At 43.5% G+C, this 16,046-nt stretch overlaps 1 protein-coding gene across 1 annotated transcript in view; it reads right to left on the bottom strand.

Moving 5' to 3' along the window:
* Nucleotides 1–308: 308 nt before the first annotated feature.
* Nucleotides 309–16,046, bottom strand: part of usp43b (ubiquitin specific peptidase 43b) — an 81,298-nt gene continuing 65,560 nt past the window's right edge. The window contains exons 9-16 of the mRNA XM_030793787.1: nt 12,774–12,877; nt 9,487–9,564; nt 8,414–8,543; nt 5,171–5,516; nt 4,200–4,358; nt 2,068–2,229; nt 1,287–1,708; nt 309–1,064 (exon numbers count right to left, since the gene is read on the bottom strand). Of these exons, the coding sequence (XP_030649647.1) occupies nt 309–1,064; nt 1,287–1,708; nt 2,068–2,229; nt 4,200–4,358; nt 5,171–5,516; nt 8,414–8,543; nt 9,487–9,564; nt 12,774–12,877 (2,157 nt within the window). The remainder of the gene's footprint in view (nt 1,065–1,286; nt 1,709–2,067; nt 2,230–4,199; nt 4,359–5,170; nt 5,517–8,413; nt 8,544–9,486; nt 9,565–12,773; nt 12,878–16,046) is intronic.

Genomic DNA, 16,046 nt, shown 5'->3' with positions numbered 1-16,046 from the left:
CAGCGTCAACAGGCTGATGGAGTAAACTATCATTCCCAGTTGCCTTCTGATTAAACAGAATGTCATTTGAGGACTCTATCACACTCCTTCACACATCTCAGACTCTGTACCCATCTGACATACTGGGCCTCTATAGGAATCTCATCAGACTGGACACAAATTAATGTTCAAATCAATCAGCGTACGCAAATATCAGGTACAAAACCCCTGGAGAGATGACTTGGACAACATGCTGGCAATCACACACACACGCACGCACACACACACACACACACACACACACACACACACACACACGCAAACACGCTTCAGAAGCAGGACTCAGGCACTGGTCGCTGTCTGCCAAGTGAGGTTGTGCTGTATCTGGTGCGTTGGGAGACTTTATCAGCATTGAGGCTCCGTTGTGGAGGCACCAGAGGTCCGTTTTTCTGTAATGAAACCGTCCTCCTCAAGCCCAGGTCCAATCTGCTCTGAATGCTGGACGAACTGTGGGCTCGCTTGATGTTCACTGAGCCATTCTGACTCTCGCTCCCATTGGCTAGCCCCTTTCCGCCGTGCCGCCCACTACTGCCTCTTGGGCTACTCTTGGCTTTCCTCTCAACCACGGCTGCCCCGTTCAGAGTCCCATTGGAGAGTGGCAGTTTGGTTCCATTTCGGTTGGTCAGCATCCCTCGGCCCGCCTCCTCAATGTCTCTAGATCTTGGCTGGATGTTGTCCTTATTCAGGAGCTTGGGTTTTAGGTGAGCTAGGGTGCCATCTTGGCCTCTGGTGTAGTCACCCTTAGATCCTGAGGCATCCTCAGTTGCCAAGACTCGTTGTGTTGGGTTACAAGGTGTTCCTCCACTAGAAACTAGTCCTGAGTGAGCACAAAGTCTCTTAAGTGTGTAGTCTCTGTGAGCAGACTCAGTGTTAGCGATGTTAGCAGTGCTAGCGCCTGTGCTACCGCCAAGGGGAAGGCCTGTGCTGGATCCTTTATTAGACTGACTCTCCTGAGACTGAGTTCGAGTCCTCCCCTGATCGTACCTAGATCTTTTAGAACTCTTCCTGCCAAGTGAGCTGCCATCGTCCCTTCCAGGAGTGTGGGGACATCTGCCGTCATCAGCGGTTCTGACGTTAGTACTACTGCTATCTTCCATTTTTTTAACAGCAACACTGCTACTCCCTGTTTTCTTAGCGTTGCTCTCCTCCTTTCCTCTGGCTGTCGCATTTTCACTTTCCCCTCTTCTTCTAGGATTAGCATTCCTGCTATCCTGTCTCCTTTCAGCATTAGCATTACCGCTACTCATTCTCCCTTTAGCGTTAGCATTGCTTCTGTCTGCAGCTGGCCTGCACTGACCCTCAGGTACTTTGGGCGAGTCAGGCCAGTCGTGGTTCCCTCTGTCCACTGTGTTGAGGCTACTGCCACTGGGGGAGCTGAGCGAATCGGCTTCACCGTGCTGGGCTTTGACTTGTGGAGGACTGGCCACCAGGGTGACGATGGGCTCCTTGGTGCAGCGTGGACGGCGGCCTGACTCCAGATACTCCACCAGTTCTCCGGGCTGGGGTGGCATAGTCTGCTGGGTCACTTGAGGCTTATGCCGGTCTCGGGAAGTGAAGGACCAACGCAGGGGAAGCACTTTGCCCAAGCCATCCTTCGTTTTAGTGGGTGAGCGCATGCTGAGACTCCGGCCCTGAGTGCCCCTCACAAATGGCCTGGACTCAAAACCATCTGGAGAATGAAGGGAGAAAACTGGATGACTCCCTCATGTACACAGTGGGAACCGATGAAAAGTTGTGAAATTGAAATGAAGGTCACATATGGTGTATAAAGGTAACTTGCATTACCTTTATAACAAGTTGGCCACACTGTCACAACTTACCAGCACCCTATCAAAATCGTCTTAATGTACGGCAACATCATCTTAAAATGTTTCAAGTTGTCACGATTAAAAAAAAAAAAAAAATTTTTTTTAGAGAATCAGACAATCAGATAAATCATTTTCTTACGGGTTGCCACAATAGTTTTGTTTTTCAGTACCGCTGACCAAGGTAAAGTAGAGCATGAGGGTGGGGTGATGTGGCAATCACCTGTCTCTGGCGTAGCTGTTTTCTCCTGAGAGATGCTGGTGTCCGGTGACTGGGGCTCTGGGCCAGAGGAAGATGCCGAGCTCTTGGGCTGAGGACTGGCGCTGTGGTTTTCCGCTGTGAGACGAACCAGCCAATGGTCAGAGGTGGATGAACTACAGGAACCTGCCGAAACAGCGTTAGAGCTTTGTCAATGGCAGTATCTCATCTAATCTCTACAGCACCATCAACTGTAGAAGCCCCGTCAACGACAGCAGCAGCCTTGCCAGTCCATAAAAACCTATCGATCAAAATGGTCAATCACAGTAAACTCTCCAGGGGGTAAAGGGTTAATCTTGGGAGAGTGAATATACATTGATTTAGAGCATGCGGATCACATACACTCTAGACACATTGAAGTGAATGTAATTTTGAAGTGTGCTCAGATGACAGAGTCTCTCCACAAGGAACCACAATGACGTCCATCTAAATGGATTTGAAGTAACTAGAGTGTTAGTCCACTCTAGAGAGATGCACTGGATAGTGGGGTGATAATGTGGTAAAGGTAACAGCTTCCACCAACAGGGAACGGGTTCCGTTCCTGTTCGTGCACCAAATTTTGAACCGTTCGGAGCATTTCGACCAAAAATAAATTGGTTCGGAACCCGAAAAGTTGGTTCCCTGCTGGAATCAAAAGATAGCTGTTACGGAGGTGAGAGACAGTGATAAGTGTAAACTGCTCTGGAAAAGTGCATTAAATAAATTATGAAAAATGAACAGGTAATGGTTATCACAGTTCATTTGAGGGAATGGCTTCAGAAGGCTGTCAGAAATAACAGGTCATGAGTCAGGATGGAGATAGAGTGTATGGTAGTATCGTGGGAGTAGCAATTAGGGAATCATTTAGCAGAAAGTTTCCAGGAATGGTAATGAGCTATTGCTACTTGGTCCTCAATCATGAGTAAATCCGAGAAATGATTGACACCCTGCTCGGTCTAACCAAAAGTTTGTTTTGTTTTGTTTTGTTTTTGTCATTTTTTTTGAGGACCCCAATTAATCAGTCATTTGAAGTCTCTTCATTGCCCCAAATCTTAGCTGTCAGCTCCGAAAAAGTATTCCGTCATCTGTCCCTGTCCCAGACGACCTGAAAAATCCAAATCTTTATCCTTAAATGGAAATCACTTGATGGAACCACCAACAGCTCGCATTTGCATGTGCATTTCTTGTAACCTAGCAACTGCATTAGTATTATTTTGATGACCTGTTTTGCTTTCAAATGTTTCTAAAAGTGTCTAGACTGTGACAAAGTTTTGACAAGCAGTGTTCACAAAGTGTACTGAAATGGGGGAGTGTGGTGGAGGGAGGTTGTAAAAGGGAACTGCATTTAGGCCTGTGGAGATGGGTTGGGTTAGGGACTGGTTGTGGGGATCAGGGGTTAAGGGCCATGGGGCTGGTTGGGCATTATTTGATGATTTTGTGCCCTTCCGGAAGCATCTCCAGTTCCAGTGTTGAGAACATCCCATTGATGTCAGGAAACGAGGCGATCACAACTGGCATGTCAATTTTACTTCCAACCAATCAAGGACGATGGCTGTCAATTTCAACCAATCAAAAACCATTCAAACACTCTCCCAACCACTACAGTCCTGTCAAGATTGCACCTCCCTAACTCATGAATAGGTTGTCAAAATCACGTCGATACATCAATACAGCCAAACCAGTCAGAACGCTCTTCTCAAGCAAAAACAGCACAATCTACCAAGAACAGGAGTTTAACACAAAAAGCAAGAGAATCTCATTTGTATCATTTTTCTACTTCAAAGCTGTTTGTTAATTTTCCACAACCCAATTCCCAGACTTCATTAAATGTTTATGCCCCCAGTAGCAAACCCAGAGGAGAAAAAAACCCAGCTTGTTAAGCAGATTAATGTACAGCTACACTGTATGACAATTGAAGTTATTGTTATTATTAGAAATTGATTTCACACTTCTGCTGCAGTGGAATCCTGACTAGTTTAGAGATTATACCAAAGAGTGACACTAATTGGATATTCTGGATTAGGCTTTGGTAGTGTTCCAAAGTGGGTGTTTGATATGTGCGTGTGTGTGTGTGAGTGTAATTTTTTTACGAAGCCTTGTTTGTGATGATGGATCACCTCTGAGGGAGCAGCTGGCTGACCAGGATGGGATGGAGTTGCGTCTCTGGTAGAAGAGGATGTAGGCACCGCGCGTGCAAACCTCTCCCTCTGGCACGGGCTCCACACTGCTGTCATCATATCCGTACCACTGTCCGTCCACTGAGTTCCTGCAGTACGCTGCACACACACACACACACACACACACACAAACACACACACACACACACATGCGTGCACGCACACACACACACACACACACACACACACACACACACATACAATAAAACCTGACAAGTGAGCAGACCATTGTTCTTTTAGCAACTCAATTCAGGCAAAGACAGTACCATTTTAAGACTGAGCGTCTACACCACAATGCAGAAGCTTCTATTTCATTGTCTGACATAATAAGGAACACTATGATTATGTTTCTTTCTGGGGGCGCTGGAACCAACATAGGTCATAACTGTGTGATCTGTATCAAAATTTCATATAACAAATTACATTTTCTACATAATTTGATTGCTGTGTGGGTGTTACTGTGGGCTGAGAAGGTTTATTACACATAATTACCACTGCAATCCTCCTTTGCAAATCTAAGGACACATATGAGTGAAGACACATTATGACTGAATTTACTGAGAGAGATTAGAGAAATTTCATGAAACTGGAATCTACCTAGGGTCTCCTTAAGTAGACCGAGTTACAACTGTATCTTCCATAGGAGCTGAATTTCACATCAGTCGTCTGAAAGGACAGAGCTGACAGAGAACTGAGGTCAGCCTTGTACCTCATCTCTTTCTATTCCACCACACACAGACACACTTCTCATCCCACATTTCTCCTTTTCTCCATTCACATGCTCATTCCTTCTCTCTCACATCTTACTCCTCTATTTTGCCTTCTCTTTTTGATTGACTTCTCTACACATTAAAGCCATTCACCATCTAACACACACACATACACACACACACACACACACACACACACACCTGTGTAATGTCCTCCGTGCATTCCTCCATGGTGATTACACACTGCATACAGGTCATAGAGATAGTCCAGAGGATTCTGGGCAGCCTCCATGCACTGCGATGGATGGTGTTTCCAGTTGGCCAGCAGGCGGGTGCAATTAGTCCTCTTCACCACGTGGGGCGCCATATCCAGTCCGGTCAGAGGGAAACGCACCAACGTTGTGAGCTTGTTCCTGCGGTCGGCCACCTGTCGGAAGCGTTTTAGGTGGAGGATGAGGATGTCCGGCAAGGTCCACAGGCTCATCTGAACCGTGCCTTGCTGGAGCTGTTTGCAGTGCGGACATTTCCACGCGTCATCTGGAGCCAGCTAGGACAGAACAGGGGACGTACGCACTGCTGTGAGACAAGTCATTTTATAAACACACACTGGTTGCGTTCACTCTCATTACTCAGTGGGGGTAACTAACCGTGAGACAATTACGTAACCTGCTGCGTCGTTTCGTGAAGCTAACGCAGCTCACAGTGAAATTACAACGTGACAGAAGAAACTCATGTCAGTTGAAGAGGCTACTATGTGTATGATGCACTGGAAGAGATCATGGGTAACTGAATATTGGGGAGGAAAAAAGAAGTGAATGAATGTGAGAGTAATAGTATTTGTGCTGCGCAGTTCTTAGCAAACATTCCTCACACTGGATCAGTTTGTTTTCCCTACTATTCTTCCCATCCTTCATAGTCTGAGATGCTACTGAGTTCAAGAATAGCTTATATTCAGTAAGAAAGAAAAAAGGAATCTGACATTGGATATGAAAGTAATATGATTCAGCACATCAGAATTCTTAACTCCAAGCTCAAACCAACTCTGTCGCCTAAGGCTGTTTGTTTAATGCGCCATCATCCATCCACGTCTGTCAGTTGGAGGTGGAGGTGTAGTTTTGGAACTTTCTGGAAGGCTTAATTTTTTTTAACTCCCATTCCACCTGAGAGAACCAATTAAATTATATTCAATAAGTGTACATATAAGATGATGTTATAACATTTTTTCACATGTACCAAAGACTTTTTCAGTCTATGTGGAGAGAAGGTGAGATTTGAGAAAAAAAATGTTGTTCTTGGTGAGAAGGACTTCCAAGAGAGAAAAGACGAGTGAGAATTATACTTGGACCCAAAGTGACAGTCCAGATGGAACCAAGATGACACCTGAAATTGACCCCTACTGAAGTTCAGAGCGCTCTGAAAACTTTTAAGTACACACATATATATATATATATATATTTTTTTTTTAAAAGAAGTCCAGAAATCTGCTCCTAGCCATTTAGAAACTATTTGCTAATGATGATATTCTAAATAAACGGACACCCTTGACACTACATATGATTAAAATGCTGGATAAAAACCTATCTCTCCGGCAGAGAGCTTGCCAGAATCTTCCGGAGGAATGCTGGAGCATGTGAAAGCTGCGTCATTAGGACACCTCCACCTGACCCAACAATTTACACTTCGAAAGCTTCTCCCACGGAAAACCCAGATTCACCAGAAATCATTAAGAAAGTACCTCCTTCACCACCATAGCTGAACCAGTTTAATGAATCTAATTCAACATGGGCTAAATCAACGAGGTCTAAAGCTTAATTTAGACCTCACTCCTGTTAATTAAGACTCCAGCTACAGCACGTAGTGCGGCACAGAACAACACCGAAACTGAGTTAAGAGCGTTAAGAGCCAAAAAAAAAAGGCACAGGCTTCTTTACTGTGAGCATACATTCAGTCATAATTCTAAGAAGTCCATTACCTGTCTTACAATGGCAAAGGTGGAGATCTGGTTCTAAATTGCAGCCTTGGCCTCTTAGCTTTCCATTTCCATTCTACACAAGGGCGAATCATTTTAGGGATAAAGTCAGAGGCAGGGTCTCACATTTTCCTACAGTGAGACAATCAGAATCTAAATGTCAGAATAATGTAGTTTTGCAATTAGTGTTAATGGAACTCCAATAATATATATATTTTTTTAAATGGCTTTCTTTTCGTGTCTAGGGATGCCTTGAGCAGTGTCTCTGAAAGGGTATACATATGAAATGTAATTCTATATCTCTGACAGCAAAAAAAAAAAAAAAAAAAAAAAAAAAAGAGCGAGAGAGAGAGAGAGAAAAAAAAGAAAGACGACAGTTGACATGGACTCGCTGTTTTGTTTTGTTTTTTTAAACTTTTTTTTAAAGTCACTTTCTTGTTCTTAATTTTCCCTTTTTTTCATTGTGAAGTCATTGCAAAGACATGCAATGTTCTCTTTCATTTTAGGAGGAGGAATACAAGTATCCAGACAATAAAGGAGGATCCAAAAAAAAAACAAACAAAAAACCCACAAGGACCAGGCCATTCTCATCTTTTCATTCTTTTGAAATAAAATTTACAATAAATTAAATAAATACATAGACAAGTACATGAAATAAAATAAAATAAAACAGAAATTGCACGCCACATTACTTTGGCCTTTTCAGAGAGACTTTAAAGCAGCAGTCTACAGCTGAGCTTACCTTGCACCCCCCCCCCCCCACACACACACTTTTTTTTTCTAAAATAGCATTTTTTTTTCTTCAGGACAAGAACAAGAATGCACAGTGTGAGACAGAGAGAAAAAAGAGGGCAGAGAAGTGATGGAGAGAGAGAGAGAGAGAGGGAGAGAGAGAGAGGGATAGAGGGAGAGAGAGAGGGGGAAAGAAAGAGAGACTTGCTCCTTGTGGCTGATACTTCATTAAAAAAACCATTTCCAAGAGAGGTTCACGAGAGAGTGGAAAATTGAAAGCGGCAGAAAAATAATAAGTGTTTTAAAAAAAGTGATAGAAATTTTGTGAGAATTAGCAAAGTGAACAAGCATCCATCCTGGAACGGATATGATCAATTTCTTCTTTTTTCCCCCACTCCTGCCAGTTTGACCTATGACCTTTTTAACAGTTTGACCTAATGTACAGAAGCTTTTGCTGGTACAGGACAATATGATTTTTTATTATTATTGTTATTTCTTTTAAATTTAGCTTCCAAGCAACTTCGAGACAAAAGATAAATGGGAAGCTCTAATGGGTTGAAACATTTCTACCTCAAATATAAAGTTAATTGTAGTTGCCAGCTTATTTCTGAAAATTGATTCATAATTATTGTGTAAGTAGAATACAGCAATGAGGAATGAGAGTTCTACCATGTAGAGGTGGATGAATAAAATTATGGGGGTGTGTGTGTGTGTGTGTGTGTGTGTGTGTGCGCGCGTGTTACCTGTTCCTCTTTAGTATAGAGTTGAAAGCACTCGTCCAGAGTACAGCTGTGCTGCTGGATGTGATGCTGCTGCTGGGTTCTCACGCTCTCACAGTCTTTCACCACCTCCTCCTGAATATTCCCAAACAGACTGCACACACACACACACGGGCACGCATGCATGCACATACACACACACACGCAGACACACACACGCACACACACGGGCACGCACGCACGCACGCACACACACACACGCGTGCACACACACACACACACACGGGCATGCATGCACGCACATACACACACACACGCGCGCACACACACACACACACACACACACACACACACACGGGCACGCATGCACGCACATACACACACACACGCACACACACAAACGCACACACACACGGGCACGCACGCACGCACATACACACACACGCGCGCACACACACACGGGCACGCACGCATGCACATACACACACACACATGCATACATCATCATCATCATCATCACCTTCACCATCACATACAACACACAAATCCCTACCCTCTTCTTATTACACAACAATCTCTCAGGAAACAGTGAGGCAGGTTAACTGTTTTATTTTAAAATAAGACAGTCACCTATTGATTACGAGGGGGAAAAAAACCATCATGTAATTATGCAGCCACCCTGAGGCTCAGGAGCGATAAGCAGACTAATTACTTGAACAATCTCTTTCTACAGTCTAAGAGGAGAGACAAGATAAGTTAACATAAGTTTCTTTGTCTCTATTCATAGAGCATCGGTAGAAAGAGAGACGACATCTCTATACAAATACTCTCCATGTTCTGCTGGGTAATTAACTGAGGTGTGTCTGTCTATTTGTGATGCTGTTGACTGTGCTGGGGTGAAATATTTCAAATGTACAAGGATTTCTTTTTTATGTATGTCTGACTCACACTCGACCTGCACTTGTAGGGACAAAGATTGAGCCATTTGTTTTTCCTCCGTGTCCTCAAAAAACCCAAGTCAGTGAGACTTATCAAACATGACTTTTTATTGCTTAATAATGAACTTTCAGAGAAACTGAATCAGTGGGGGAGCTCACCAGTCTTTAATGCGATGTTCCCACTCCACCATCAGCTTCACGTGTGGAGGTCCACCTGAACCACACATCTTCAGAGCCCTACCACACACACACACACACACATACGTGCACACACATACACACACACACACACACGCACGCGTACACATACATACACACATGTATGCATGCATGTACACACACACACACACACACACACACACACACACACACACACACACACACACACAAACACGCACGCACACATGCACACACACACATACAGATACACACACACACACAAACACGTACGCACACATGCACACACACACACACCCACACGCCCACGTGAATAGACACACACGCAAACACATACACATACACATACACACACGGGCACACACACCCACACATGCATGCACACAGACATACACACACATACACAGAGTCAGAGAGTCAGAAACACAGCATAGTTTCACAAGTGTATACTTAGAGTAGAATTAAAGTGTATCCTTTGAGTAGAATTAAAGTGTATAGTTTTTTGAGTATGTTGCATACAATTTGTTCATTTGCATGTTTGTTAGTCCTTTACCAAGCACTTCCACCAACTACAGGAAAACAATAACACCCACTCCATGAAAACAAGGCTGATTTTCTGTAGTCAGACAAACGATTTCTCATACCAACATTAATTCATCACCTGGATTAGTTTAAAATGTCTTTTGAAAGGGCATTTCCATGGAAAAAAAAAAAAAAGCAACCCCAAAAAACAAAGGGGCAACTGACTGCAATCAAATAAAAAACTGCTGCTTCCCGACGGAGAGCGAGGACTGTTTTTCTCGTCAGGCTTGTCAGATATTTCATTTTGAACCCTAAAGGTACTAAATGTAACACTCACAACCTGCAGGCACTAGCTAACAGTTACGCCTGCAACACCTACCGGCATTAATTGGATCTCACCTTCAGAGGTTTATGTCAGGTGAAATTTATGATGTATAAAGTGAAAAGCACTGGAACGAGACCCCCCCCCCCCCACATCCCCTCCTTCCCTCTCAAGAACACAGACGTTCTCCAGAAAGTCTGTCTACTGACAAACGAGGATGGAGAATCTCAGAGTGTTCGCTTTAGAGACACACAGTGAAACATTGTGTACAACGAGCCTTTCATGACCTTAAGCTTTTATTCTCCTCTTTCCACAGTGAGAACGTTAAGCATTCAAGAACGAGGTTCGTAAGTGTGTGTGTGTGTGTGTGTGTGTGCATGTGCATGTGCATGCAAAAGTGTGTGTAAAGGTGTTTTGGGACATATGTTCAATTTGATCAGTATATCTGCATGTACGTGTATGCATCAGTACATACAAGTGTAAGTGAATTTGGGTACCTGTGAATGCATGTGTGTGTGTGTGTGTGTGTGTGTGTGTGTGTGTGTGCGCGCGTTCCTGCTTTTGTGTGACTGAGGAAGGAAAAGTGAGTTTTGTACAATATCTGACCTACAAAGGAACAGAGAGAGAGAGAGAGAGAGAGAGAGAGAGAGAGAGAGAGAGAGAGAGAGAGAGAGAGATGTGTCTTTGTCCTTGGGCTAATTCTCTTCTGCAAGTACTCTGCTCTTTTACTGGAAATGTCCACGGTGGATTCACTGTTTTCAGCAGTGCACAGACAAATCAATAGCTCTCTGTATGTCTCATCTCCTTCTGTATCCCATTTTTTTTTTCTTAGAACAACTGGAGAAAAGCTTGACACACACACACACACACACACACACACACACACACACACGCCTCGCTCTCAGCTCAGACACGTGTTTGTCACGTGTGACTGTACAGCTCTCTAGTTTGTACGTGTGGGTGCTTACGTGTGCCCTCTTCATGTGAAAACAAACTGGAATATCTGATTGTAATGTGCGATTTATTATTATTATTATTATTATTACATATGTCTTTTTTACAGTTCAGCTACACTCAGGTCAAATCTGTTTATGTCAATAGATGTTTTCATAATAGCCTGACAGGGCCCTGGGTCGGAGGTTGTGGGTGAGTGTGTCAAAGGTCAGGAATGAGAAAGAAAAAAACTCATTAATAGCAGTGTTGGTGTTCGCTGTAGCTCTATAGGTCTGGGACTGTTGTTTATCTATATCAATATCTTTTTATTTACGTGTGTGTGTGTATGTATAAGTTACCCGTGCAAGTGAATCTTATTTCATAACCCCCAGACCCCCCCTGTTTTTTCCGCTCGACACACGACTGCCGCCGATGATTATCTGCGTTTCAACTGTCGTCCGTCTCGTGCCGTCGCAAGCGGCTAATTATTAACACTTAACGCAATCTCCACGGCTGTCTGCCTCGATTATGCAATTAGCCCGCTAATGGACGTGCCTTTTAAAAGGAAACAATTCAGCAAAGGGGCGGAGGACAGAAAGCACGGGGGGAATGTGTGGAGCACCCCTCACGAAAACTGCACCTCTGAGCGAGAGAAAGTACCAGAGGTAATTGACTGGTATCCGGTGCACTGACACGTTGAATCTTGCTATGTCTTTGCGAGACGTGGCAAAAGGCTTGAATTTGAACGAATGCACCTCTGAAGGCATTTTCCACGCGTCTACCTCGCTGTTAATTGGGCAAACTGAGCCCGAACGCATTGTTTCGTCGTTACTGCTTGATTTAGCACAAGTGGCATAATTGGCTTTGGTGAACAGCGAGGTGAAGCTGAGTTGTTCATTGAGTTGTCTGAGGTAAGGCTCTGTCAACCTCTTTAAACTAAAGAGCTAAATTACACATGTGAAGAAGGAGTCACACACACGAGATATATATATATATATATAAAGGTGTTTTCTCTTCAAGAGCTTCACGCGGTTTTATCTCTTTAAATCGCCAAGCTCACTCTCTTCCCCTTAATGGCCTTACTGACCCTAAACAGTGAAGAGATTTACGTAGCCTGAGTCTGTCATCACCTCAGTGACTCTGAGTGAACCTTCCTATGAAACCCACCGACACTCTGTAAGAGCTAAACCAAAGAAAACTTCACAGATATGTTGTTCAGTTCCAGAAGTCAATCGTGTTTGCTCAAAGTCTTTCTGTCTTTCACGTCTCTGTACGTGTGTCTTAAAGGCACATATAAGTTAAACACAAATGTATTAACACTGTTGTTCAAAGGGATTTGGAGGCTCAAGGTTAAGAGTGGCCTCTACCACACTCATGCTTACAAAGGTTATAGAGCACTGAGCGCATGGGCATTTCAATCATAATCATTGTCTCTCTCTCTCGTTCTCTCTCTCTCTTTCACCCTCGCGCTCTCTCTCTCTCTCTCTCTCACCTGTCGACCGCGGGGTGATAAAGGGGTCGTCCATCTTGAGGAGAAAGGTAGCTGTAAGACGCAGACCCTCCAACAACACGGATTTTAAACAGCACTCTGGAATTCTGGGAAAGAAAGAGAGAACTTTTACAGAACATTCTAAAGCCCTAACAGACAGACAAGCAGACAGACAGACAGACACACACACAAAAGCAAAAACAAACGAAAAAAACCCCATTTGACTGTGACTCGGCATAGATTCCCTGAATTCACATTGTTAACAAAAGAATTGCTGCGATTCAAAAATAATTAGGGAATCAGTTGAAGCACTCATTTCTAAAGGTGCATTTAGAATGTGGCTACAATGGTGAATGTTCATGGAAATCGATTATTAACGAGTCTGTGCAAGAATTTGAACCCTCACAATTCCTTTGTCTCAGTCCTTCTAAAAATTTAACCAAACAAAAGCCTGGAGAAAAAAACAACACAAAAACAACAACTGAAAACTGAAACTTGGCATGTAGCTGGAGTGTGAATTTTTCTAAATGTACCTTTTTTATTCTCGGGTCACACTGGGGTTTTTTTCTCTTTGCAAAATTGTGTTTTTCTCTTCAGATCTTTGATTTCTACTCTGCGGGTGTTTGACTCATAGAATGGGCTGATAAGGAAAATCACATGAATACTTTAACCGTCACGCACACATCTGCTGCAAGAATGTATGTGATCTTGGAAAATTTAATGTGATTCAATGTGTCTCAGTGGTGAGTGACTCCCATGGGAGTACAATCCCTTGTTGCTCGCGCTTGCACGTGCACACACGCGCACGCACGCACACGCACGCACACACACACACACACACACCAAACTCAACCATCCGCGGATCAAAAATATTTGGGGAAAAAAAAATTCAGAAAGTTCCAAAAAGAACTATGTATTTATTCTACTTATTATGTGGTTCCTCAGAACGCTGCAGAAAGTTCCACTGTGAATTGAATGGGCCATCCCAACGTTCGGAGGTCCGATATTTCTTGATAATGACCGCTGAAAAAAATTAATGACCACTGCCGTTGGCAACGGGTTTTGTGCTTCTGATTAACATCTTTCATATCATTCTGCAAGTAGTCCGTTCACTTATCATAACGGAAATTCATGGTCATTTGTATCTGACAACAGTGGCCATTGTTACAGTAGCGATTTGGCGACATTCGCTGCGCGTCGGGATCCTGTTCGTCCTGTGGGGATTTATTTTTCCATAGTGACTGGCGGACTATACATGATCTCTTACCCATTTCCCTTTCAGGTCATTAAACGAAAGCAATCTGTAAGAGTCGAAAGAAAGAAAATGTCATGCTGTCGCTGACGTGTAGCCTGCAACGTAGTTGGGCCTATGACGGGTGTGTACTGAACATGTACTGGACTTTTTTTTCTTGTCATTATTCCCTAAACAATACAGTATATTACGATTTACATAGCGTTTACACTGTATGAGGTATTATGAGTAATCTAAAGATGATTTAAAGTTTACGGGAGGATGTGTGTAGGTTATATGCAAATGCTACGCCATTTTAGGGACTTGAGCATCCGCGGATTGTGGTATCCACGGGGGATCCTGGAAACAATCCCACGTGGATACCGAAGGCTGACTGTATACACACACGTACATACATATATACACACTCACACACACACAAACAGATAAATACACACTTACACACTCATATATACACACACTCACACACACACAGACACACCACTCGTCAGTTCTATCAGACTCTGAAGTGTGACATGGCTTTGGGAAGTTGTGAGAATTTTCTTAGGGCTGGTTGTGATGACACCTGCAGTGTAAAGAGAACTGACTGGTGCGAGACCTGACAAGTTACAGTGGGAGGTCTGGAGGGTCACACCTGAGATGCCCCAGAATGCCCTGTAGGTGGGCACCTCTTAAAACTCCTAAACTACACACAAACTCAAGCTCAAGGTTTCGAATGAAGTGAATAAACTTTTTTTTGAGAAACTGTATGGTATGTGCAAACCTTCAAAGCTTTTCGTTTTTGTCAAGTTTAGAGAGACAGCTTTATAGCCACATCATCTCTCTGTAGATCACTGAAACACACTGATACTGCTTTGGCTGATGTTTGTGTGTGTGTGTGTGTGTGTGTGTGTGTGTGTGTGTGTGTGTGTATGCTCGCAAGCACACGCGACTAGCAGGGGGGTATTTCAGAAAGCAGGTTTAGTGAAAACTCAGAGTTAGTTAACTTAGAGAATGTAGTAAACCTCCTAATAGAAGAGTCCTGTGGCTTCAAACAAAGCCATAGGGCTCTTCTATTAGGAGGTTTACTACTTACTCTAAGTTAACTAACTCTGAGTTTTCACTAAACCTGCTTCCTGAAATAAGCCCAGGGGTTGGTTGGACAAGCAGACCAACATAGAACTTGCTTTTCCTTGTTTAATGACTAAAGCGTTTGACTGACGACATATAACACACACACACACACACACTCTGTCAGGGTTCTTGCGTGAACTGTTTTCTCTGTTGTGCCCCTGCTGGTCATGTCTGGTTTTGGTTGTCATTTGTTTTTGCTCTTTGGTCATGTGCTTTTGTTTATTTTGGTTTTCCATGTGCTCTGGCCCCGCCCCTCACTTATAGTGTCATTGTGCTCACCTGTTGCTCATTGCAGTTGTATTAGTCTGTCTATTTAAATCCTGCCTGTTCTAGCCTTTGTTTGTCAGTTTGTACCATGTTTCCCAGTGAGGTGTTATAGCCATTTCTGTTCTTTATTCCTGCCTTGTGAGTTTGATGTCAGTCTGTTTTTTGAGCAAGTTTTTTTGCCTACTGATACTGTATTTTCTACCTGCCTGTCCTTGTCTGCCTCTGGTTTTGGAACTTTTGCCTGTCTCTGGTTTTCGCCAATGTCGGATTGGACCGTCTGCCTGGCTCTGTCTGCTTTCCCGGTTTGACCTCTGCCTGTAGTTTGGATTTCAAATTTTGGCTATTGTACCGAAAGACTTTTGCCTTGGAAAACTGTACCCCGTTTCCCATATTAAACCCTTTTGAGTCCAACACAAGACCTGACACACACACGCACATCCCAAGACCGCCCACACACACACACACACACAAACACCAGTGACGCCTGCAGAAAATACGTTTTGGAGGGGGGCGGATGGGGCCAGTGAAAACCTTGGGGTGGCACAATAAAATGGCTACACAGCATAGAAGAATTTCATGGTATGCAAGTCAATACAAAGGTAAAGACACTATATTACATTGTATAATAAATTGCAAACTGTTTA

This window comes from Chanos chanos, chromosome 16 (assembly GCF_902362185.1).
Source record: "Chanos chanos chromosome 16, fChaCha1.1, whole genome shotgun sequence".
NCBI classification, from domain to species: domain Eukaryota; kingdom Metazoa; phylum Chordata; class Actinopteri; order Gonorynchiformes; family Chanidae; genus Chanos; species Chanos chanos.
The sequence above is the reverse complement of the archived record's forward strand: the minus strand, read 5'-3'. Positions and strand labels throughout refer to the sequence as shown.